The sequence below is a fragment of the Symsagittifera roscoffensis genome, chromosome 7 (assembly GCF_963678635.1).
Source record: "Symsagittifera roscoffensis chromosome 7, txSymRosc1.1, whole genome shotgun sequence".
Taxonomy (NCBI): Eukaryota; Metazoa; Xenacoelomorpha; order Acoela; family Convolutidae; genus Symsagittifera; species Symsagittifera roscoffensis.
The window spans coordinates 36,191,978-36,218,914 of record NC_087068.1 but is presented as its reverse complement, the minus strand read 5'-3'; the positions used below and the strand labels follow the sequence as shown (position 1 = coordinate 36,218,914).

General features: G+C 36.0%; 2 protein-coding genes across 3 annotated transcripts in view; both read left to right on the top strand.

Annotated features, from left to right (window-relative positions):
* The first annotated feature begins 681 nt into the window (after positions 1 to 681).
* LOC134851589 (zinc finger CCCH domain-containing protein 18-like) lies at positions 682 to 19,318 on the top strand. Of its 2 annotated transcripts, XM_063867732.1 has the most exons (14): positions 682 to 781; positions 867 to 980; positions 4,838 to 5,102; positions 6,524 to 6,813; positions 13,692 to 13,855; positions 14,146 to 14,421; positions 14,719 to 14,772; positions 15,016 to 15,225; positions 16,287 to 16,566; positions 16,708 to 16,731; positions 17,267 to 17,316; positions 17,686 to 18,272; positions 18,347 to 18,397; positions 18,651 to 19,318. In XM_063867732.1, exons 1-14 carry the CDS (start codon positions 737 to 739, stop codon positions 18,905 to 18,907), a joined length of 2,667 nt encoding a protein of 888 aa, XP_063723802.1. In that variant the 5' UTR covers positions 682 to 736; the 3' UTR covers positions 18,908 to 19,318. The 2 variants fall into 2 exon arrangements, with proteins under 2 accessions (XP_063723802.1, XP_063723803.1); XM_063867733.1 differs by lacking the exon at positions 16,708 to 16,731.
* Positions 19,319 to 20,991: 1,673 nt separating this feature from the next.
* Positions 20,992 to 26,937, top strand: part of LOC134851557 (uncharacterized) — a 36,441-nt gene continuing 30,495 nt past the window's right edge. Inside the window, exon 1 of the mRNA XM_063867694.1 lies at positions 20,992 to 21,094. The gene's annotated coding sequence lies outside the window, so the exon portion shown is untranslated. The remainder of the gene's footprint in view (positions 21,095 to 26,937) is intronic.

Sequence of the window (26,937 nt, the reverse complement as noted above, 5' to 3'; positions counted from 1 at the left end):
AATCACCTCTTATATCCGTGGAGCTGTTCAAACTGTCAGTAACATTCTGATTACCAACAGAGAATAGAAAAGAATACTATTAATGACAATGCATTAAATGTTGAATTGACTTAATTTCCGCATTATTGTTTATTGATGTATTTACATAATGCTGGTATGGGCCCTATCCAGCTTGTGCACGACCGTACCTAAACGGGACGGCCCCTTTTATAATTTACTTTTTTTTCTTTACTTTTATTCACGTTATACTTTACTTCTTCCTATTTTGTTCAAATGGTTCTTGGACTTGGTTATATGGTGAAGGACCAGTGAAGTAACTTCGGCTACCATAATAACGTATGACCTGATTTACAAAAAAAAAAGAAATTATAATTCAAAAAATTTAATTCGCAAGTTTGCTTTTTCATCTTGATTCTGGTTGGTGAATATAGTTTTTGTGTGCTCACTGACAAGTATGCATACGCGGTTCTGTAAATACAGACCGCACTCCTTCCTGATCTTATAATTAACGCCTACAATATAATTTTTTTAGGTTGATAGATGAAAGTTTCTGTTTTCAGAGCGTTGATATAATGTGATCGATGATCATTGGTGATTGAAGGATGATTGATAAACAATTAATCGAAAATCGTTTTTCTGCTTTATTTGTGTATTTATCTCAATTGCTGAACTTTTTTTTTTTAGAAAAGTATGAAATCGATTACTTTCGTCTTCTGCTTCAAGTAATTTAGTTAGAATGGTTTCGGTCATCGATATAACCCCGCAATTGGATTCGATGAAGGTATGATTACTTACTGTTTTCTTTGAGATACAGACGTCTTTTTTATCTAAGTTAGTTATCCTTAATTTTATAATTTGCTTTTCAGTCAAATGAAACTGAGGAACTGGATTATGATGAAAACCTACCGGACGAAGTAGTGATTCGGCCACCTGACCCGGAAACTATAGACGATTCTCAAGTTGATTCATCTCAAACGGCTGTAAGCTTCGATCAAAATGTTTTTTTTTTTAAATAAACCGAAGATTAAAAGTATCATAGTAACCGAGGTAACAGTCAGAAGTCCCTTCATCACATATTCGAGTCAAATCCCTAGGAAGTTGCTAGGTTGATAAAAATAATGATTGATAATGATAAAAAGGAGATGGTTAGAGTAGATGTTATTAAAATAAAACTCAATACTGGTTGCGTTTCTTTACTAAGAACACGTAACTCGACAAGAAAAAATCATATATTAGCTATTACAAATAAACAATTTCGTCGAAACTTGTTTTTGTCATTTATTGTGCCGAGTACGAATGCGTCTTTCGCAATCTGCATTGCCAGCAAGTTTCTGTGTGCCCTGAGTTCTTCCGTACATATGCTTAGGTTCTTACAAAACTTGCTCAAATAAGTTTCCGTGCTGTGGCTGGCTGTACCCCAAATCTCAAAAGCTAGCGTTGAAAAATATATTCGTCATCTATTAAGTCTTTATGCTTGTCATTTTTCCGCTTCAGCGGCAGCCGTACCCAGGCTAAAAACTGGCCCTATAGTAATCCTACTGGGGGGCTAGGGAGTCTACTACCGTAACGTCTCATAAGAGCTGCTTACCAACAGCCCATGGAATGAGCGTCAAACCGTCTAGTCGCTTCTGATTGGTCCGTCCTGCAGAGGTGTTAAAACAGAAGGAATGTGAGTAGAAGATAAACTCTTCTTCATGAGGGCATTCAGATTTGAATGCATAGAAACTCTCTCTGCACTTTTCAGGCTAGAAAGACCATGCTAACCAGCTTCGGTAACGTCTTTTCAGCACACGCATTTATGCTGTGCGCAATTTTAGGAGCCTAATCGGAGTTTTATTGCGATTCTGAATGATTTGTTCGTTAGTTTTAACCTTAGATTTTGCACGGGATGACGTTCAACCATTGAGAGCCAAATCTATCTTGGAACGGGCTGAATCTTAGTACGTCTGTTGATTCGAGTTTTGAAATCAAGGCTGCAACTTCGCTGTCGAAAATTGGCTCTCATTTTTCGGAGCCATTTACAATGTTCCAAGTTCAAACCACCGTTTAAGCGCATCATTTAAGTTCCATCCACCTGCTCCTTTCCAAAAATTTTGCTTAGGGCATGTCGCTCCTACGTTTGAAACCAGGAAAGCGGTAAAACTAGCAGATGAGAGGAAAAAACACCCAAGCCACCTTGGCTGCCGGGAATACTGCTTGTAAAAACTGGTTATCATTCATTTCTTAGTATTCTGTCGTAGCGATCCAAAAAATCATTTTGTCAGAAACAACTTATGCGCATAGTTTCGGCATGCTAAAGCCATTCTTGGAAAAATCATAATGGGCATCCAGTTTGTCAAAGACATCCGAGATTTTTTCAAGCTCCTTTTTTTTCGCCGAGCACTTCTTCATGGCAGAGTTAGTCGATTGGAGGTCCTAGTATATTAAGTTCTTTCTTCTTTTTATTTTGGGGTATGTTTTACGAAATTGCGTTTAAATTGAATTATACTTTGTACTCGTAGTCGGTCTTACAACAACAAAAGTGCCCCTTTTTTAATTAAAGTTCGCCCAAAACAAAAGTTAGCACGGTCCTAAAACAATGTTCGTGTTCAAGCTCAAGACGTAATTTTATTCTGGTTTCAGAATGTTTTTTGATGTCCCGGAGTATTACCAATTAGTCGTCGGTTAAATTTCCATCATCCAATTTTAGTTCATTTGATGAAGCCACAGGCAAAAATTTTAAATGACCATCGGGAAAATGTTTAAATAAGTCATGATGATTTTCGTTCAGGAAAAAGTCTGAAATTTGGTTCACGCTGTTTGACTTATGCTTTTTTTCTTGCGATAAGCATGAGTGTTGAAACCGGGTACTAGGCTTTTACCAGTAAATAACTTTGTTCTTCACAGAATTTGCTCGCGAAATTGCATAACGTGTCTTATTTGCTTTATGAATTCAAGTTCAAGGAGTATTTCGTGAAGTGGGAACTCTCATGCTAGAAACGACCAAGCGCAGTCGGGATTTATTTTCGTACACTGTAATTTTTCGGCTATTCTAGACCTTTTTTCTGTCTGCGGCCTATTTTTTTTTGGCGGCCTAGCTCTCAAATGCAGGACTTTTTTGAAGATTCTCCTTTTTTTGCATTCCCAAAGCTCCTTGTTACCCCCTTGCGATAAGCCGGGTACTAGACTGTTTTCCCGTAACTATTTTTTTTTTCAGAACGGTCAATTTATAATTTATCATTCTAAATTCGTTTCAGTGTACCTACCACCTACATTTTAAATGTACTGTTGATTTAGGGATCGTGCATGTTATTTGATTGTTTTCTTTTTGAAAAAAAATCTTAATATTTTCAGTATATTGGGTGTCGGCCTCAATTCTGTCGGCTTATATACCAAATGTTTTTTATTTTGGTCTTAGTTATATTTTAAATTCTAATAGATACAATTTGGACGGCTTATATTCATAATCTCAAAATTAATTTCTCAGACATTTTTACTCGCTATTGCTTGAGTGGCATGCTGTGTTTATCAATTCCGTTTTCGGGAAGATAATTACGCTTGTTTAGCGAGTGTTATCAAATCGGAATGTAGTTTGTTTTTCGGTTAACATCTAGTTAAACAGGATCACTTGAACCATTGTTTTTTTGGCTTATATGAAATCATTGTTTAGATCTTAATTCGCGCACGTGGCAAAGAGCGAACTCACTTGCTTTCAAAGAAAAGGTCAATGGTTCGAATCCGGCCAAGACTTGTTTTTTCGGAATACGGAAAATTGTTCGCGCTTCTAAAACTGTGTCGGACGTTTGTTTTTCAGCCTGTTTTATGTCCGCCTATTTGATGCAGCACCAATTTTGCCTAAAATTGATACATTTTTTTGAAAAAACTAATAATCTTTTCAGTGAATTTTGGTTTTTGGCAAGTCATTTAGTTGGAAGAAGTTAGACGATATTTTTTTGCTATTTGATTTTTTCATGTTTCGTGAAAACTTTTCGGAAGTTCTTTTCTTTATAATTTCAAGGAATGTGCTATGCATTTGGTGCAGTGATAACACCCATGCGTGGGATGACAAATCCCGGAAGTTCGATTCCAGTCGGAACCTTTTTTTAATTTAAGAAAACTAAAAATTTTCGACTATTCATGACTTTTGTGCCTACTTAAGTCTCGCTGAATTGTTCGGATTCTGTTGTGGAGATTTTTTGTTTTAGGATTGTTTTCATTTTTTTGCAATTTTTACAGTTTTTTAGGACAGTGATTTTGCGAAATTTTCAAAATAATTTAGTTAGCGAGCTTACCTCCAGGGTGTAGCATTCTAGCTACATTGTCCCACGTTTTTGGCTTGTTTTTATTTTTGATCCTTTTTTGGTTTTTTTTTTTCATTTACGCTTTGTTTTTTTTTGAAAACAATAATTTTTTGTACTGTTTAGTGTTTCAGATTTTGTACTTTTAAAAACGTTTTACAAGTTTGAAAATGTTTTACACTATTGATGTTTTTCACTTATGAATAGAGAACGTGATCCTTTTCTAGTTTCGAAAGTAGATTTAATTTTCCATATTTCCCAGCGGAATAAAACCGATACTTTTTCATCCAATTTTCTCAAGTTGCATTATATTTATCGAAGAAGTGTCAATATGAATTGTTCTTGAAATTCAATACTTTAAGGCCATATATGTTTTATAAAAAAACAAGTCAGTTGTTCTTTGGTTTCCTTTCGTTCATTGACTCGATGAGCTTTGAAGGCAAATGTTTTTTCTGTAACATTCCAAAGTTGAAGTGTTTTCAAATCACAAGTCAGTTTATTTTCTGTTTCCTTGCGTTCATTGCTGTTTTCACATGTGAAAGTGATCCTATCTTGTTCAGAGCGAACTTGGTGAAATAAATTCCGACGAAGATGATGATAATGGAGCTGTAACCACTGGAGAAACTATTGCGGGGGAGTTGCCAGCGAAGGCAGTGAACGAAGATCTCGAAGATGGAGAAGTTACTGATTCGGAAGATGAGGTGACAGGAAATGGAGACGCTCGGAAAAATATCAAAGGAAGAAATTTGGAAAAAATGTATCAAAAATTGTTAAAAGAAGACCCAGACGAACAGAACGGCGGACTCGAGGAAGGAGAAGATAATTGTTAGTCAGATTTCTTTGTTAGAAAGAAAGGGTTTACACTTGGGAAAGCAATTGTCTTCAGTCGAGAACTAGACTTATTTTCCATTAAATATTTTTGTTACATATCAGAAACTCGTCCAGCTGTCGCTTAGAGCGGTGTAGAGTAGGCTGACAATCAATTAAGATCAATCATTTCGGATCAATTAACAATGAGAGGTGGTTAACAGCAAGTAGTGTAGAATGTTCGGCTCACAATTTTTTAAGAAAGAAAAATGAAAACCTTCTGGAAAAATTTGAAAAGAAATGAAAAACTTGAAAATGAAGGTTAATAATAGCTACAATAACTTTAAAATTGAAGTAGAAAAAGTGGGAGGCTAACATCAAATCAAATGAAGTTCAGATTTCAATTTTTGAAATCCGAATCACGACCAAAAGGGCTTTTCTCTGTCCCATATAAACCTTTTCCGCGATATCAATCAGGACGTACGGTGTCAGTTTCCACATTTAAGATCTGGATTAGTGTGCCCTTTATGCAAACGTTTTTCATCACGATTAGCTTTGATCGAAGCTGTTGCCGCTATACACAATCGATTATGCGTAATTCACTTACTTTCCACACTCTTGTATTGTCTTAGCTTATTTCGTACCAAAAATGATTTCAATTTGAAAGGAAGAAAAGGGAAAAATGTCTTTTTTGTAGTTTTTGTTCCGACCATTTGAAAAATGGGGAGGAACTTTGTATTCGGGTGTGTTTTAGTTTTTTCTTTTTGTTTTCCACACAAAATCAGGTGCTACAGATAATCTTCGGAAAGGGTCGAGTGATATATCATATTAAAGCTTTTTCAATCGTGATTCGAACGACAAAAATTCATAAATTTTTTCACGAGAAAAAACGGTATGAAGTTTTTGATTTTTGGTCTTATTTCGAACTAATATGGTAAGCGTGTAGGCTTACAATAGCTTATTTAAGCTTACTTTAAGCCGTGAAATTTTAATTGTACTCAAATAAAAGTAGTCTTTGAAGTTTTTTAGCGCCATTTTGTAATAAAAAATGGTCAAATTCGAAAATTTCTGCAAAAAATTTTGAAAAAACTTTTCAATTTTTTGTTACAATTTTTTGCTTATCTAGTCAAATTTCTTTGAAAAATGTTTTCCGAATGGCCTTTTTTTGCTATGACTGTCAAATTTGCCTTAGTTCTTTTTTTTCTTTCAGATCTTTTTATCACACCATGCGGAATAAAACGACGCTAATTTGAAAAAAAGGTTTGTATTTTTCTAAGACTCTGGTAGGAAGAATCTGTGCTACTTGCACAGTAACCGGCTGTCCTTGTTTTTTAATGAATATGGTTGGAACATTCTGTGCGATTTGCACAGCAACCGGCCGACCTTGTTATGAATTCTGACTGTTCTGATTCGAATCAATTTGTAGTTTTGTGTTTCAGCAATCCCCTATAGTAAGAGACCTCGTGTTCCTTGCAAGTACTTTAACAGAGGAAACTGTGTTCACGGTCAAAACTGCAGGTACTTGCACGACCCTGAGCAAGCGCCCTCCGCGGATAGTTTCCCTCCTCCGTTCGTGCCGCAGAGGCAAAATAGAGAGTTGGAAGTAGCTGCACCGCTGAAGTATGACCGAAGACCGCCACCACCACCCCCGCAATATCTTTCAGACTATGAAGTGGAAGAAGAACCACCTCAGGAACCAGAGCCAGAACCACAGAGCTTTATTAACAAGGTTTTTTTTGGTGTTTTAAACTGCCATTGGCTTAGGCCACTTACAAGTTTTTGTTATAAATGACTAGAAGAAATAAGATAAGTGTGTTCGTGGCGTTCTGTTATGATATCGCTGAGGTAATCCAACTTACTGATTAATTTCCCCGAAATTGAAGTTTCGCTTAAAATGAAGTGATCAAAAGACCGATACCAGAATATGGGAAAATCCCTTTTGTCTCAAAACCTCATTATTGACTGTCGTTTTGAAGGCACTTACTTGATTTTTAAAATGAAAGTGAGCAAATGTGAGTAATTTCATTTACTTCTTTTAATCAAACGTTTTTTTCCCAGGAAATGTTTTTAGATGTGGTTTTCGTGGTTTGGCTTTTAATTATAAGTGTCTTTGTGGCGTTCTTTTATGATGTCGCTGAGGTTATCCAACTTACTGATTAATTTCATTGCAATCGCAAGGGTATTGCAATCGGGTACTAGACTTTTTTCCCGTAAACAACACTTGTCCACAGGACTCACTTCTGGACTCCTTCACGAATCCTCTTTTTTTCGTCTTCTTTGTGAATCTTACTCCTCTCGGTTGCAAATACTAATCATGGTTGAGTTTGTTATTTTAAATATCCGTCCTTTTCAAAATTTGCTTATGTTGGTTCTAATTTTTCTAACTCGATTTTTTTTGTCCTTATTTTTCGGCTTGATAGGTTTTGGCCTATGTTACATCGGCTTAATCGCCTTATATTGCGTCGTTTCACGAGCTGTGTATGAGTTTTAAGGTTGAGGGGGACTTAATAACTTTTAGTAGCCTTTTTAGCAGTTTTATCTGTTTTTGTTAATTTTATGAAAAAATTATCATCTTTCAAATTTCCTGAAATGCAAAGAGCTTCAATGTGATGTATTTTTTCTCTGAAATTCGAAAACTGAAAATGTTTCAGAGTTGACTATTTTGTTTTGGTTTCCTTGATTTCATTGCACTTGCAATAAGCAAGGGTATTGCAACTCTGTACTAGACTTTTTCCTTTAAATTACTTTGTTCACAGAATGATATATTTAGAAGGAAGTTCGACCTCGTAAGTTTACAAATATGAAACTACAATTTTTATAGAATGTTAACTTTCTTCAGCAGTAGATTCGGGTTTAGGGAGCCCTAAGTTCTATTAAACCAAAAAATACTTTTCATCTGAAAATGTCAACTTAGTTTATTTTCGCCATTTGTTTCTTGTACCTTAATGTTTTCCTCTCGTTCTGTTTTGAGTTTTTTGAACTTGCAACTCAAGTTTAAGCAGATTAATGAAATTTAGAATTTTGGTTTTTTTATCCACCAAAACTTTCTGCTATCTAAGAAAAACGAAATAGACGAGTTTTATTGGCAGCATTTTTCGTGTGGTTAGTTTTTTGTCTTTTTCTGTTTGGACTTAGTTCCTAACAATTTTTAGTCCTAATTCCATACAATGTCTGACACTTTATGTTGTAAATTTATTCAAATTAATTGGCATATCAAATTTTTTGAAAAAAAATGAAGTTTTCTACATGACTTTTTTTTACCAGTTTTCCCGGCTCAACAGACGTCTACCCAAGTTTTGTCTGCAAAATTACCCTCTCGGTATTTGCTAAATGATAATTCAAAGCTGCTCACGCATTGTTTTTTTTTGCCACCGGTCGCCATCAAAATGGCTTTCATTTGAGGCAAACATAAAGTTTTCGGGTTTTTTTTAACTATTTGTTGGCTTTTTGTATTGCAAGTGGTGCAAAGCTCCGCTTAGAAGAAGAAAGAACACCTGAATTACTATACAATAAAAGCCGAGGCATCAGTATAGCAAAGTGTAAATAATAAAGTTGGTTAAAATTCATTGGTTACATCAAACAAAAACACAACATCAGAAAACAAGCAATAAACAAAACAAAACAAGTTCGGTTACAGTTCAGAAATTGGTTGATTAAAATATATGAAGTTACGGATACTAAAAAAAATCAGTTTTAAGAATTAAGAACGAGCTGGTATTAAAACTTAACAAACAATTTTACAGATAGTCCAAACATACAGCGTATATGCAGAGTATATACAGATTCTCTTTCAAACAATGTGTGAAAAATTAAACTAAATTAAAACATATAGAACTAGCAAAAACGGAAATCACGCCACGTATTTGTATTTGTACATATTGGATTGTTTCTCAATTCACGCACGTAAAATTCTTTCAATTTTTTCTTGAATCCTGTTCTCGATTTTTCTAAATTGCGCAAAATTATGGGCAGTGAATTCCATTTTTTAGAAGTCAAATGAAAAAATGATTTTTGTAGAGAAGCGGTTGAACAATGTTTGTCAAAAATAATTTGTTTCGTTCTTTTGTTGAGCCTATAATTGGCAGTCGGTAGTCTCAATGTATTTTGAAAAGCCTTCTTTTTGTTTGTAAGATATTGGTATAAGTATGTTATACACTTTAACTCAATTCTTTTCTCGATTCCAATGAACGATTTGCTAATGCGAAGAAGGGAAGAAGATTTAAATTTCGATCTGGAATATGTTCTTTTTAACGCCCAGTTCAACTGTTTCTCTAGAGATAGCATCAAAGTAGCATTAATTTGTATTTAAAATATTGCTGAATAATCTAAATGTGATAAAACAAGACAATGAAGCAAGGCAACTAATGATAATGTCGGCAGTTGTTGTCCAATTGTATCTATAGTTTTAATTCCTTGTGCCATTTTTGGAGAATTGTTTTTATTTGAGCATGAAAAGATAAACTTGAATCAAGAATAAAGCCTAAATATTTGCATTCTGATTTTTTGGCTACATAATGCCCATTAATTACTATTGTATCAGTATCTACATTTTGCTATCATTTTTTTGACAAAATGTTATAAATTTTGATTTAGATGCATTCAGATTCAATTGGTTCTCTGCAAAAAATTCCGTTAGATTATTGAGTGATTTTTGCAATCGATTCAAAGCATCCTCAGAAATTATAGAAGAGGAAAAAACCATACAGTCGTCAGCATATTGAACTAAAGTACAACCTTCATATAATCGCTCTTGTATGTCATTAACATATAAATTGAACAACAACGGACCAAGTACCGTTCCTTGTGGGACACCTCGTTTGATTTCAATCCAGTCTGAAAAGATTCCATTGACGTTTACTCTTTGAATACGTTTGTTTAGGAAGCTAGCAATTAAAGCATTTGCTCCATTTGAAAAACCTAGAGAAAGCATTTTTTCAATTAAAACTTCATGCAAAATAGAATCAAAAGCCTTGGACAGATCTAATAAAGCTGCATGTACGATTTTTTTTGAATCTACTTGATTTCGAATACTTTCTGTCACATAAACAAGAGCATCTTGTGTCGAAATGTTTTTGCGAAATCCGAAATAAAATGGTGTCATTATTTGAAATTTGTCAAGATGTTCTGTTATTTGGGCATGCAAAATTTTTTCAAAAATTTTAGAAAAAGCACAAGTTATTGATATTGGCCGATAATTTTTTGCATCCATTGGGTCATCTTTTTTAAATAAAGGGGTTACGTGTGCTTTTTTCAGTTCGATCGGGAAAATGTTCTCATCTAAGCAAGTATTTATGACAAAAGTTAAATGTGGAACTATAACTGATTGACCGTCAATGATTGCCCAAGCAGGTACGGTACAAGGTCCGAGTGGTTCTCTGACATTGATTTTTCGAACTATATCAAAGCATTGCTTCACTGTAATGTGTTGAAAATGGAAAGGCGCAGATTCTTCAGAGGCAGATTTGTTGTAATTCGGAGGCTTTTTAGCGCCGAAAAATTCGCCTAAGTTTGAATAAATATAATTTAAATGATTGGCAATTTTTTTATCTGGGGTTATCATTTCACTGAAGGAATTTCGTAGAACTGTAATTCGATTGTTGCCAGAACATGTATCTCTAACTTGGTTAATATATTTCCATTTTTGTTGGATAGTGCTGAGAAGTGAAAAACAATTTTTTGAATGATCGAGTTGTTTACTTCTAATCAATTGGCTCATTTGATTACGTAAAAACTGGTACTTTGACCAATTATCGCTTGTGCTTTGACTGCGATATGATCTGAGTGATTTCTGTTTCTTAATCAACAATTGCTGACATTCTGAATCGAACCATTCCGTTTTCAACACAATTTTTGGTTTAAAATTACGAACAAAATTTTTTTTCGTTTGGAGCATGTTGCTGAAGAGCACTAGAAATTAAATAAATCATCGTCGAGAACATGTTTTGTGCGTCTGTACATTGATATAAGAGATACCAAGGAAGAGCGGAGAGTGTATTGCAAAATTCATTTTTCTGATCATTTTTCTTATTGAAAGTCGAAATTATCCTCGGTAAACTTTTGCCGCATTTTATATCCGTCAAAATAAATGAAGCAAAATGGTCGGTTTTATAAGGTGTATCAAAACAAAATTCAATGCCGTTTGTTTCATAGTCACTGATAATGTAGTCGATATGAGTTTTAGTTGAGGAACTAATTCTGGTCTCATCGTTTGGACAAAAAACCTTCAATCCATATGGAATAATTATAGAATCTAAATTTTCTTTTTCTTTGCTATCCAGGTAATTTATGTTATAATCACCCAGAAGCGTAATTTTTATAAGAAACTTAAAATGCATTATCTATGTTAAGCGTTAATTGTTCCAAAAAATCAAAAAAGTTTGATCTGCTTGGATTATAACACAAATTAACTAACATTTTTTCTTTACTGGAAATGTTAAATGTAGATTTGCACTCAACCCACACTGACTCATATTTTTCTTGATCAAATAAATTTAAATCAGGCCTCAATTTCGGAGCCAATTTGACTGGTATATATAACAAAACGCCACCGCCTTTCTTTTTTTTACCGCTGATTGCCTATCATATCTGAACATCGCATGCGTTCTACGGTGGAAATTCCATAAATTGTCCTTATCTTCTTTTTTAAGCCACGTTTTGGAAATTCCTATAATTGTATTTTCGCCCATATCATCAAGAACTTTTTTCAATTGCATCCGTTTTCTGATAATACTTTGAAAATTCAATTGAACAAATTTAAGATTTGCACAATTTTTTGAGCAGATGCCGTAGACTGTTTCAATGGTTTCAATAGGGCCAGGGTTCTTTTCAACATCCCCACTTTGGGTTAGTAACAACGCAAAAAGGAAAAGATGAGTCAGTGTGGTAGCTCTCCGCTCATTTATCCCACATTTCGATGTTAATATCTTTTGATGACAGCTTAGATAGCCCCAGTAAACAATGGTTTTTTCTATATTTTCCATCTGAGCCTTGGAAATAAGAAAAATTGCACAAAATAACCAGAATTTAATATTCAGCGTAATAAATTAAATAATCGCCAAAGTTTGCACCAAGAAAAAATGCGAAACTAGTATTTCCTAAAGAATTTTGCACCGTTTTGGAAAAATTGTATCATTTCTGCCGTTTTTGGATCTAAATTTGATGATTGTTGGGTTTGCTTCATTCTGGGGCGGGTTGTAATCTCACATGTGTTTGCATTAATATCAGAACCTCTAAAATAATCTCTAAAACTTTGCACCAAAATTTCAACACCCCCATCAGAAGGATGCAAACCATCCGAGCTAAGCGCATCGGTATTTTGACTAAAATTTTTGTTTATGTCTAAAATATCCAACTTTACTTCGCCCAAGTCCTTTACATTCCGTACTAAATTAAGAATTTGCTTGTTTAGCTTCTGTACATTTGGATTAAAATCTTTTCTAAAAGCGCCTAAGGGAGTTACAGTACATAGTGAAATTGTTTCTGGGGAGAATTTATGATTTACGAGATAAATTTGTTTTTCTAAGCTACTCACGGCTTCCTTCGCGTCGAAATCATTTGAGAGGCAGTCATTTATTCCAATTAGCGTAGTTACATGTTTAAAATGTCGCGATTTACTATTTCTCACGCGTTCCAGCAATGCAGAAATTGTGTGCCCACCAAATCCTCTCGCCAACACATTTTCCGATATTTGTTCCCCATTGATTCTGTTAACAATTGAGTCTCCCAGTAATAGGCCAGAGTATTCTCCTTCTCGTGGTAAAAATAAATGTTTTCGTTGTTGGTCGAATTTTTCTTCTTGAATATTGGTTGCTTGTATTTTGATTTCTTGGTTATTCTTGCTTTCTTGGTTATTTTCGCTTCGTTTGTTCTGATTTCTGCTCCGAGTTTCAATCTTGCTCCATTCATTTTCAAATTTGTTTCCTGCAATTTTCGAATTGCCCGTGTTTTTAAAATTTTCTAGATCAATAAATTTGTTTCCTTTTTCTTCATCTTTCGTTGATACAGTTAAGTTTTCGATAATTCGTTTAAAATAAGTAACATTTTCGATCAAGTCTTTATACAGCTCGTATTTCAATTCGTCGTTCAAATTTCGGAAAGTTTCGTGGTCAAACATGTTGGCGATTAAAAGCGAAATTAAAAATAAGACATTAAAATGAACCGACTGATCGCTAGAAATTTAAATTGGTTGTGAAATTGGCTTCTGTGTTGAGGTTTATCCAACTGTTTGTTGGCTATGTTAATTACACTTTTTTGATTCGATAGTCTTATTAAAATGGCCGACTGAATCGCATTTTTTGGTGCTTGCACGCCCTCAAAATTAGTGTGTAGTGGTCGTCCGAAAATAGATGTAAATTAGTAACTAAGGTAAAGAGGGAACAAATCCTATAGAATGGAGGAGTCATGCACCGAGGGATCATTGTATAACCAACGCAAAATATCTCGTCATTGCAAGAAGCTGCGATGCTTGTCCTGTTCGGCCCTGGTTTTAAGTCAATTTCCTTTCGTTAAATTAGTTACTTTTAGTTGTTCGTGTTGTTGTGCTCTTTAAAATCGAATGTGTCATAAAATTTTGGCCTTAATGCAGCATTTGAAAACTTTGAATTTTAGGCTTGGACAAGTGGTCTGAAAGATGCTAGAGAGATGATCAAACGGTCGAAACAGAAGAAGGAAACAGACATAGACTTCGAGCAGCGCAAAATGCTGGCTGGAATAGACTCATTGGATGATACAGAATACGCTAGAAACTCGCAAAGCGATGATTTTGCAGAAAGGTACAGATTCGTTGGTTTTGCTGAAGTTGAAGGGAACTGGTTCAACAGTGATGTTTTTTTACTTGATGGATTTCACCTGTGGATTTTTTGTCGATGAGCTGGGACCGAATTTAAAGAAGCTCAAGGTTTTAGAAAAATTGAAGTTCGCTTTAAAAAGCTCGAAAAAATTCGTTTAATGAATTCGTTGTTTAAATTAATGACTGGTTGCTTTTGAATAGCCAAAATTCTGCTACTTACAATTGATGAAACAAAAACAAACAAAAAAATCTTTTGTATTTTATAAATGACAGAAAGGGTAGAAAATCAGAAGTAGACAAACTATCAACCAGAGAGAGGACAGCAGTTTCGGACAGAGAGATCAAACCCTTCAGGAAAGTGGCAGTGCCTTCCTCATTCGGGGCTGACCAGTGGCAGGATCCATGGCAGAGGTCCACGGTCGATAACTCTTACCACATCTCTTCCAAAGCGAAGAGACACCACCATTTAAGTGACCACCACCATAGTAAGAAAATGTCTGGAAGAAAGCGAGGTGGATCTTCATCTTCGGGTTCATCGCGTGGCAAGAGGTATTTTTCTGTACTTGTGATGTACTAAACATATTGTTTTTTCTTCCAGGTTGTAGGAATTAAAGTATGAGTCGACAACTTAAAATCTATATCAAAGTTTTACATTTTGAAATTTTAAGAGCAACAGCAGCAATTTGAAACGAAGTTTTATTTGAATCCAATATAGGATCAAAAATTCAAATCGAGTGTTTGGAAAAAAATGTTAAATTAAGTTAATAACATAAGGTTCTAGATGTAGTTTTGATCAATTTCCTTTGAATGCGATCACAGGTGCTAGTTCATGAAATTGTTTTTCAGATCTCGGTCATCCAGCTCCTCTTCGCGGTCCCGTTCTCGCAGTGGTAAAAGCAGGTGAGATTCAAATTCAATTCTAGCCGCCTAATTTTCCCGAATCCGGTTTGACCCGACCAGCTAGAATGCCGATTTAGCCCACCATTCACGAATTCAATTCTTGCTTTGATCAAAAATTTGGAATGTTTCTAGTAAGCTCGAACAATTCAGGTTTTTCTCAAGAAAATTGAAAAATCCCAGAAAAATTATCAAGGTAGCCTAAAAAAGCGCAAAAATCAGCATTTCTTGTGTTTTTATTTTTAGGTCTCCATCGCCCAACTACAAGCGCAATGCTGAGCTGAAAAGACAGCAGCAGAAACAGAATGCCGCACTGGCCGCTGCTGCAGCTGCCTCCCAGTCGGGATCCGCCTCGAGTGTGAAACCAAACGGACCATCAGTAGTCACCCCTGACACAAACACCATATCTAACAAAGTGAACGAGAAGAAAATAAACCTATACGACACAAAGAAAAAGTTGGTGCATCAATCCTATTTTTGAAATTTCTAGTTTTTATCCTTGGGATTAGCAAGTATATTGCAGCCGAGCTTTAGGCGTTTCCCCCTAAAGAAACTTTTTCACTGGATGAATAAAATTGATATCATCTCTAAATTTAGTCATGGTAGTTTTTTTAACATCGCAATGTTAAAATGTTTAGCGCTGAATTTGTCAGTATTTTTCAGGGAAATTGGCTTTTCCGTAGGCTTTATTGATTTATTCAAGCGTAAATTTCCGGAATCCGGTTTGACCCGGCCAGCTAGATTGCCGGTTTAGCCCACCATTCACGAATTAAATTCTTGCTTTGATCAAAAATTTTGCTTAAATTTTGAACAAAACTTGCACTTAAAGTTTTGTCGGCTTAGTTGCCACTTCACACATCGTGTTTGTTCGTTAACCAACTTTCATTGCAAGTACAAGTTTTGTTCTTTGTAGGTTCAGGAGGTGGGCTTGAAGCTTTTAGTTTTTTTAATCATTTTTTTTTTTCGGCACAACAGGTGTCGGCTCAAAGATTGTCGGTTTAGTTGCCACATCACTGATTTTTCTTTTCTTGTGCTGTACGCAACTTCCTTTGTAAGTGAAAGTGTAAGTGTTGGTCATTCTAGTCGCAGATAAAACTAGATTTTTTTTGTCTGCTCAAAGGTTGTCTCCTTTGTTTACTTCTTCGTAAGTTTTTTTCCGTTGCTAATTTAATACTCAAATTTCTGCCATGTTATCTTAGAATGAACTTCTGTCGAGTCATACGAAATTTTAATTTTTGGTAGAAGTAGTTTTTTTTTCAACGTTTTCCATGTAATAAAATAAGAACAAAGCTTAGAGCGTCCTTAATTTTATGGTCTGTTCTCAATTAGTTGTGTGCTCAAACAGGAAAGGTGTGTACGCTAGCATAGTACTTTTTCACCTTATCAGTTTGAGTGCTTACATTTTACATTTTAATAATGCGATCAACCCGGGAAAGATCTTCCTTCGACGCCTGCTGCGCCAACGATACTCAGTCGGAAATTCTCAACCCAGTTATAATTTGAAAAATGTGTGTTAGATCGATAGCTTCAAAGCCAGAACCACCACCAACTCAGAGCAGCAGCAGCAGTAAAAAGCCAAGTTCAGTAGTGCAAGAGTCGCCGAAACATACCTACAGTGAGAAGCTTCATTCTTCATCTTCGAAAGACCACATGACATCGTCGTGGACCAAAAAAGAGCATAAACCTATCCGGAGAGAAGATCCCATACCACTTCCGCCCTTGAGGGTGGAGGATGAGAAACCCCCTAACCCGTCCAAAACCTCAAAACAGTACAGAAAAAAATCAGAGTCCAGATCGGTGAGTTGAGTTTTACATTTCGACTTCATTTTGTAAGTTTGAACTGAATTGTGCGAGAGATGATTCAATGATATGCTTCAATGATTCTTAAAAAATTGTGATTTAAAAAAATATTTATTTGTCATAATTTTCTGATTTAAGGCGCAAAAGTCGAAAAATAAACAGGTAAGCTTATCTTATGGTTGGTTGAGGGCAAAGAACTCATCAGACGTCTTTTCATCTGTCCAATAACAATTTGTTTCACGTCTTTATAACCCTTTAATTAGAAACTGTTCAAAACTACAACTGCCATTGATTGTGCTTTAGCGTATTCAACGATTTAAGCGTGAATCATTATGTATTATTTGCTGATGTCATCATGCATATTTCACCTAATTTGATAAAACGCTTTTTCTAAGAAAGAATTGAAATTGGCGCCCTCTCTTAAGTGGCTGGAATAGTGCGACTTTTTTGAACGAAGCTTCTGTTATATATTGCGTGGCCACTTTTCATATTCAGCTCCCAAATGTAGTTGATTTTCAAGCATAATGAAGCGTAAGCGGTTAAAAGCGCTTCGCTGCTCACACCGCAGTAGAATAATCGAAACGATGATGTGAAGGAAATAGATCTTGTTCTGTGACATTCTTGATTCGTGTGTGCTAAATTTTTGACTGGAAATAAGTTGGTTGATGAAATTTTTGATATGCTTTTTGGGTTTTAGAGTAGCAGCTCGTCTGGATCAAGCAGCTCTTCCAGCTCCAGCTCTTCAAGGTTTGTAAATACAATGTTTTAAATAAGTGAAGTGGCTGTTGTCCTAGTTCAGTCCGGAGGTTGGTTGTTCGATGTCCACCATGTTTAGTTTTCGTTGGTTGATATTGTTCTCTGAGTTACGAAATAGATGGAGAAACTAGACAATTTTTCCCAGCTTAGAGAACTTTCTCTGCTCTGTTGAAAAGTTTTTCATTTCCAGCTATGAATAGAACCCGCAAACTTTGAAAAATTTGCATAGATAGTCTGCTTATTGCTCTGATTTGTTGCGTGAGTCATTAGTTTCTTTTGCCCATTTAATTCAAAAGCTGTCAAGAGTTGAGAAAAGTTTTCCGGACTCAGTGTATAGCTTAGCCAGCATATTTTTTTTAGTTCTGGCTCAGAATCAGACACGCCATCTACGAAGCAAAAGAAGTCCTCGAAATCGGTTAAGTCGTCTTCTAAAAAACGGGCGTCAAGAACTGCAGAAGAATCTAGCAAGCGTTTCCATAAACACTCAGAAGCCAAACATGCCAAATCAGGATCGGCTAAGGAGTTAACGGCCGCTAAAGTGATCAAAGCAATTGCAGACTCTGGTAGCGGTTCTCGGAGAGAAGAAAAAGAACGACACGGATCGTCTTCGTCGTCGAAAGCGCATCGGCAATCAACCGACAATAACAAACACAGAAGTCCAATTTTAGATAAGTATAGTTCGACTGGACAAGGCAGTAAAAATGTTGGTTATCTGAACGGTTCGGCAAATGAAGCTTCTAGGGATAGAGAGAAAGATCGAATGACGGATCTCAAAAGGTCCTCTGATCCCTACTATGAACCGAAGAGTGCTGACAAATCCTCCAATAGTTTGAAGGCAGATGAAAAAGTAAGGAAGCGAAAGAACAAGTCTCGAGACCTGAGCATGTCTTCGATATCTTCTGCTTCGTCTAATGAAGATGGAGTCAAAAGTTCAAAGATGAAAAAACGTAAGAATAGACCAATAGTCATTCATATGTTGGTTTTAAAAAAATAAATGATACACAATTGAACCTTTATTTAGGCTCCAAGAAATTGTCTGAGCTTGAGAAGCTGTCTTCTTCTGTCAAAATGGGTAAGCAGTAACACGAATTGTGTAACCTTCTAGCATCATTTGTCCGATGTTGGTCATTTTTTAAACTGTCGGATAATTTTGTTATGGTCTGTTTGTATCATGTCTATACAAAAAATGATACGGCCATTCATATTGTTTGATATCACAGTAGTACCGTTTAGATGGAAAATGAAACACTCTCTTGTCGTTAATCAATAAAAAAAGATACCTTAATCACTTGTCACAATTCATAGTAACGTTTTCATTGCTTCAGAGACAGGTTACGATAAAAAATCGGAGAGTTCTTCGCACAAAAAGTCACGTGTAGAAAACGGATCCGAGGGAAATTCCAAGGCCGCAGAAGACAAAAATAGTCTGAGCTCCTCGTCAAAACCACACAAGCACTCAAAACATGGAAGTAACAAGTCGAGTTCGAAAGCCAACCGAAAACAACTTCTGATGGCTCAGTTGGCAGAAATTGAAGAAAAAATTGCAAAAACAAGACAGAAATGTTCCAAAGAACATAAATGAGTCTTAAGCTATCTGTTAGATAAAATTTAATTAAATAGCTTCAATCTGAACTTGTGGTAAGGGCAATAATAGCTTGTACCATTGCTAACTAAACTCATGAGAACTTGAATCTTGATAGCAGTTGATGCTTTATTTAATAATAGTAGTTAATTTTGAATTGGTCTTTTCTGTTGTTGAAATACGATTCCCAATATGAAACATATTGCAGTTTTTACCCAAGAAGTTATTTCGATGTTGAACTATGGAAACGCTTGAATTTTACAGAAAGCTACTAGTATCCAAAGTGTAATTTTAGTTAATATCTGATTTTACTGTTCAATTGTTTTGATTTTTTCCTGACTTTATAAATTACATTGAAGAAATATCTCTATAGATACAACAGCTTTTCAAGTTATTCTCTTCGGATATTTATGTAGTTGTTTTTTACTTACTAGCAATATTGGCTGCTGCTTTGAAAAAGGGCTCTTATTTTCGACATACTAGCAATATTGGCTGCTGCATTGAAAAAGGGCCCTTATTTTCGACATAATAACTTTTTTCTAAGGCTCTGAGGAGCCAATATTTACTAGATATGAGGGTGTAACATGATAAAAAAAGTGCAATAAAGAACATTACCGTTCAAAAGTCAATGAACGTAGTTAAGATTTCTATATAGGTCGTGATGGTTTCTTGCTTGTTTTTGCAGGAGAATATCGCACAGCAAAAGTATAAAGATCGGGAAAAACTTTAATGACTTCTACAGTGCTGATTGAGAGTAATGAATAATACACGAATGTGTAAATGGCGCAAAAATTCGTGAACGATTTCTAGTTTCGAAAATGGAATTTAATTTTTAGATATCCAGCGGAATGAAAACTTTACCTGTTGATCCAGTTTTCTCAAGTTGGGTTAAAACTATCAAAAAAGCGCCAATGAAAAATTGTTCTAGAAATTCAAAGAGCTTAAAGAGCATCTATTTTTTTTTGGAAATTCGAAAGTTGAGATTTTTTCAACAAAGTGTTCTTTTTGCGTTTACTTGCGTTCATTACCCTTTTCCAATCTTCGATTGGGCTATGTTTCAAATTATCCGGACAAAACGAGTAGATCATCAAATATAAAAGCATGTTTTCTCAGTTTTGTTTGACGTTAGACAAAAAATGATCAGGCTTTAGCAGAAGTAGCAGAATTCATATAGTGCAATTTTTCATATATTGAAATTGTAAAAATAGCTTTTTTCCATTAACCGAAAAAGAAAAGTTGTTTTTACTAAAAGAATTAATTTTTTCTCGAATTGATTAATGCAAATTTTGCTTGAAATTTTAACAGACTATTTACGGTGAAATTTGTTTTGCGAAATTAGGGCCCAGAATTCCACCACAAAACCAATCAATTTTAGCTTGGGCTACATAAGAGGCTCACTTTAATATACTTTGACAGCAAGTGATCCGGTAGTTCTGACGTAATTTTTCATTAAAAGCTAAAAAAATTATTGGTTTTGAGGGTAAAATGTTGGGCCCGAATTTCGCTAATTAAATTGAACTATAAAATTCTAAGCAAATCTTTTCTTCATCATTGTTTGTCTAAAGTCAACCGAACTTGAAAAAAACTTTTTTACAAATTTTAGTTTTATCCGGCAACACCGTAGTTTCGAAAGTGGATGTTGATTGTCAGATTCTCCAACGTAATAAAAACTTCTTTTTCTTAAATTGGGTTTGTTTTCTCAAAAAAGTATCAATCATCAAGTGTTATTGAAACTAAAGAGCTTTATTGCTCTTTTTTTTGAAATTGGAAAGTTGAAGTTTTTCAAAATCAATTGATTATTATTTTTCCTGTTTCCTTGTGTTCAGTGACTTTCTTAACTGTCTGTTGGCTCTGTTGTTTTTGCGTTTTCATTATAAAAAGGAGAACATTTTAGATTGCTTGGGGCCGAAATTTTTTTGGAAGATGGGGAACCAAATCAAGACTTGAAGTTTGGGCTTGATAGTTTGCTCAATACTAATCTCAAATTTGTATAAAAACATGAATCAGTATATTGCTTGAATAGAATAAAAACCCTTTCACCCGTATAATGAAACGAAGGAGCGTTTTGGATGCTTTTCAGATAAGACGATGGCTTGTGACTGTAATCTTCAACTGTTGGAGTCGAGTGGTCCGTGAGAAACAGTTTAATTCAATTGACGTGCCTTCAAGTGTCGTAGTCAAACATGGGTAAGTTTTAATTTGAACATAATTTAAACAGAAATGGAACATGGTTGGTGTATCAGTACACTTCAGTATATTTGATGCGTCCATTTTCCTTATGATTTATTACCTTAGTTTATTGTACTAGAATTTTTTTCCCCTTAACAAATTTTCTCACAAATATTTTAAAGTAGAAGTTGCTTGATTATTGAACCTCGACAACTTCCAGGCTCCTTCCCACTTGCTCTCGAGGTAAAGCAGTTGCCTTTGTGGCCGAGCTTGATTTTTTTGTTTTAATGAAACTGATTTTTTTGGGAAAAAAATTGTTCTTGCACTGTATTCTCACGAATTGTTCTTGCGCTCTAAGCTTTTTTCATTGTAGTTTCAAAGTGTTAGTGATTAGGTCCTGTAAATTTAAATGTACTAAACCTGACTTAGTGTTTTTCTTTTGCTTTTTTTCGCTGTAAAGTTATATTCGTCTTAAGTAGATTCAAATTATATTGTATCCGATTAATAAGTGTCATGAAGGTCTTAGTGGTTTTGTTTTTTTTTCAGGAAAAAGTCCATGCTGAAATAGATTTTTCGCGGTTCGGCTTTTGATTTTTTAAACTTCACTCCTTTCCTTTGTTACAGTGCTGATTTAAATTATCCGGACAAAACGAATAAAACTTGAATTTTCAAACGCGTTTTTCTCAAATTGGGTTAAGATTAGACAAAAAGTGAAGAGAACAAAAGTTGCTTGGAATTTCACCAGAATTAATATGGTGCCATTTTTTCTCCGAAATTCTCAACAAATTTTAACCCCAAAAATAGGTAATTTTGGCTTTTTTCAATTAATCAAGAATTACGCGGAAACTACTTTCTTAATTGATAAGAAAATTATATCACAGGAAGCCTCTTACGCAGTTCAACAAAGTTTAATAAGGGTTAAATCTCCAAAAATTTGCGCAAATTGTTTAAAATTTATTTTTAAACAGAGATTCTGGGTTTTATATAGTAAAAATCACATTTATTGACTATCAAGTGAAAATTTTTTCTCTTATACTGTTTTTTGGAGATTTAACCCTTTTTTAAAATTTGTTGAGCTGCGTAAGAGGCTTCCTGTGATATAATTTTCTTATCAATTAAGAGCCTAATATTTTTTCTTTAAAACTCGAAAGTTGAAGTTTTTTCAATAAAACCAGTGATTTTTTCCTGTTTCCTTGTGTTCCTGTTTCCTTTTCCTGTTTTCCTGAGTTATGAAAGAAAGGAAACAAACAAAAACTGACTTGTTTTTCATTTTCATTAGGAAAAAAATCCACTTTCGAATTTCAGTTTCCTTGTTTTCATAACTTTTTCAAACTCAGTTGTTTATGTTTTATTTTGATTCATATCAGTCAAAGGGCAAAATTAATTATTATTGAAATAGTTCACGTCGAGTTGTGAAAGTCCTAAATCGTAACCGCTCAAAAAAAGTAATTTCTCTCGACTTTTTTGTTTTCGGCTTATTGGGCGTCTACCCACGTATTGTCGGCTTAGCTGCCTCTCGGTAAAGTTTATTGTATCCTGGTTATTGTTTTTCTCGGCTGTTTTCATTTTTTTTCTCTTGGCTATAGTTTTGTTGCTTTTGTTCGGATGTGCAACTTGAATATCTTGAAACTTTGCTCGAGACCAATTTTGAAGTTGTGTACTTAACCTAGTTCTAATTGAATATCCGGTTTTGTGCAGATTTAATACTTGCAGATTTATAAATTAAAGTAGCTTAGTACGCAAAAATAGTACTCTTACGAATTACGTGTCATTAAACCTAGGGAAGACACTAATGTAAATTGTGTTTTTTTTTATTTCTGTATGAAGTCTTTCACAATTTGAGTTTTCTTGGTTTGACTTTTAGTTTCTTTTAGGTTCAATTCAAATTCATTTGCTTGAAGTCAAAATCCGCTTTCAAATTACGAAGGCTGAAATGGCGCGAAAACTTATTGAACAAATTTAATTTTCGAATTTTATTTTCCAATCCCACAGCTGAATAACATGTTCAATCTTTTCTTTTCATCCACCTTTCTTAGGATGATTTAATTGAAAATATCGGTGGTAAAAAATTTGGAGATTCGAAGAGCTCTAAGACGATATATCAGTTGTTTTCAGTTGTTAATCAGTTGTTTTTGTGGAAAGGTAAGGAATGCTAATCGAAGCATAAGTATTAGTGCCTACCCTGATGGGCCAATTTTAAAATGGCATGATGTTTTCCTTGCCTTTTACAAATCTTAAATAGTCAGAATGACAGTTCTTTTCTGAAAGAGTTTATTTATAGTGATGTCTTTTATGAAAAATAACATTGTAATAAGAATTATTTTCCGATAATATCAGGATCAAAATTTTGAACGACCTTGTTCATTTGTACGACATATATGATATGCTTATAGATTTCATTTCGTTGTTCTACTGTTAGGTGTAAGTGACTGATTTATTTTTATTTAGGTCCTGGTAGGTGTAAGTGTCAATGAACTTATACATGTCGTTTTTTGGTTTGTTAGTTTTCTTTGAATGTACACTTTGTTAGTTTATCAATCAAAGAGCACCAACTTGAGCACGCACAGAAGGTAAATGAACCTGTTAAAGCGCTGCTGAGATCTTATCTAGATTTTTAAACTCAATGTGCCATTCATCCCGAAAAAATCTCGCATAAGGTAAAATGGATGACACCTTTGAAAAGTGAGCAATAAAAAAAATCAAACCTATAGTATATTTGAAATATGAATTAATATTGTAATTATCTTTACCTTTGTTTTTTGATCAACAAAAAGTTTATTGAAGTAGTCACAATCATATAATTCTCCTTTCCAATCACAACGGAATCAAAAAGTTCAATCAGAAAAGAATGAGAAAATATGAACCCGTCATGGTGATATATTTTTGTCTTTGAAAATCGGAAGTTGAAATTTTTTCGAGAAGTGAAACTTTTTTTGACCTCGTTGAGTTTTTTGAAAGCTTTCGAACTGTCTTTCGGCTATGTTTGTACCGACCAGCTAAGGCAAGGATGAACTTTGGACTCGAATGTTTTGTATCAGTTTTTACATTTCAACTTTTTTGATACGAAGTTTGCTATTCAGATTTATCAGGCTCTTCTATTGGTTTCACTACTATCATTAACTTAGGGTATAGATATCAGATGCCCTTTTTTTCCGACGCAAGTTTGTCTGCAAAATTTATTACTAGGCTATATTTTAATGTCGTCCATTCGTTGTTGCCGTATTTGCTCCGCCCTCTGAAAGTGGAGAGAAACTTTGTATTCCGATGTGTTTTAGTTTTTTTCTTTTTTTTCCACGCAACAGAATGAAGTACAACAAATAATCGTGGGAAGGAGTGGAGGCATTGCAGTCGTGATGCGAACCCTAATAAAAATTGTACATAATTTCTGCTGTGTAATGGAAAACCGATTTAAAGTTTTTGTTTTTGTCTTCTTTCGAAAGAATAAAGCGCGCGAGCAGACTTATTATACGAAAATAAGACGTAAAATTTTAGTTTTACTTAGTAATATTAGTTTGTGAAGCTATTTTTAGCGCCTTTTCGCCAACAGATAATCCTAAAAACCGTTGTCAAGTATGCGTATTCCACTCTTACTATCGAATGTACTTTTTCTTGGCTTTTTGTTCAGGTCCGCTCATTGCCGAAAATACATCACACACAATTTGCAAAAAAAAATGTTTTTTTTGTGTGTTCGGAACATGTTACAATTTGTTAAGATTCGGCAAATGACAAGTAGCGATTTCGGGTTTAATTTGAAATCATCTTCAAATGAAAAGTTTTTGATTTTTTGAGTAACCTGTTTTTTTGCCATTATACGAAGTTGGAGTTGACCTTGTGATATTTTCTTTTGCAGAGGATACGGGACGGAAGGTGGCGTTTCCTGGTTATTTTTTTCTTTCTGTGCCTGAATCTCTGGTTGCTTGTTTTAATTGGAATTGAGTTACGGTCTGAATAGCAATGGCGTTCCATAATGTGTTTGTGGATGCCACCTGCGTTCCATTGGAGGACTCTAATCACATCTTGAGTAGGAGTCTTCGCTGGTTGAGGCAGGAATACGTCTGCTGTAACGTTATTGCGGGAGTCGTGCTCAACTTTGCACGGGTTGCAGTTCCAATCCGGGTTTCTTCTCACTTGCTGTCTCTCGCTGGGTGTGTTGCCAATGCATTGGATGTGGAAGCTTCCTCTGCAGGTGGCACACTGTTTGCGCGGCGCGTTCCGATTAATTTTCCTTTTGCAGTCCTTGCACTGGGAGGCTGGTAGTTGCGCACTAGTATCTGCGGGTGTATCCGAAGTGCCATGCTCGCAGGCGCAACATTTCCATTGGTTGCTTCTGCCTCCCGAAGATTTCAGGTGGGCCACCGATGAGTTACACTCCTGGCAGGTGTTTCGCGGGCCTCCGGTTCTAATCGTAGCTTTGCAGCATTCACATTTCGCTTTCGCCAATGGTTCTTCTTCAAACGTGAAGACAGTCTCTTCCGCTGGCGTCGGCGTCAAGCAGGTCGTGCAGCTCCATGATTCACTAGTGGCCTCTCTGTTTCTCAAGGCTCTGGGGACGTCTCCACATTGGTAGTGGAAGGTTTGGGAGCACATGCTGCATTTGATGCCTGAGTGGGTTTTCCGCAGGCCTTTGTCGCACGAGGCGCACTTCACCCAGTCCTTCTCTTCACATTTGACACAGGTGAGGGTGTCATTCTCGTACGCTTCTTGGGCTGCGGGGCGAGACAGTCCACTGCACGTCCTTCTCATGTGGAACTTGGCTCTGCACTTGTTGCAACTGAGGTGTTTCATTGCGATGGGGTCCTCGCACCAGTTGCATCTGGCGGCAGCAGACCCTGGGTTAGCTTCTACATCTGCCCGTAGTAGCAATTGTCGAGAGATTAGGGCCTCTGTTTCTCGGCTACCCAAAAACCCGACTTCTTCTTTCTTCTTCGACGACTTTTCTTCCATCCCGTTGATGACCCAGTCCGATGATCTGCGATCCCCCCACACACCACGAGGTCCGGGTCGTTGTGTGGGTCCTATGGAACATTATGGAACTTGAAAGCTACCTCGACGAAGAGAAGATCGACATCTGCTGCCTGCAAGAAACCAAGATGATCCCGAGCGACAACTCTTCGTGCTTCGTCAAGTACACGGTGGTCAGAAGAGACAGACTTCTCGAGAGCATGGCTAGAGGAGGAGGTGTCATGACCCTGATCCGGAACGACCTGAGCTACAGATTAGTGGACTGTCCAGTGGAAAGGAATAACCAAGGAGTAGAGGGACTCTCAGTTGAAGTGGTTACTGGCGAAGAACCACTGACCATCACCAACATCTACCTGCCACCGGAGTCATCCCCTGTCCTGGAACGGATGCCCGACAGAACGGAAGATGTCAGCCTACAACTAAGATCGAACGAGCTCCTGCTTGGGGACTTCAATGCCCACGACGCGCTCTGGGACTGCAACGCGAGAAACGACTACTGAGGCACCACAATCAGCGAGAGCCTCATTGACATGGAAGCGACGGTTCTCAACGATGGGAGCCCGACTAGGAAAGACCCAGCGTCGGAAGCCCTCACCTCTCCGGACATCATGATAGCCAGCAACGAGCTCGCTGACAGATGTACTTGGACTGTGGAACCTCGCCTCAACTCCGACCACATGCCGATCATAACAGAAGTTAACCTTCCAGTGAAGACCAGAAACCGAGCTAAAGGCCACCTAGTCTGGAACTGGAAAAAAGTGGACTTCGAAGGCTTCAAAGCTGAAGTCGAGGACAAACTGAGAAACAGTGAAGAGTCGGAAACCAAGAAGATGGAACTAGAGCTGTGCGCCGCGATCATGGACGCAGCCACTAAACATATTGGCCTCAAGAAGGTCGGT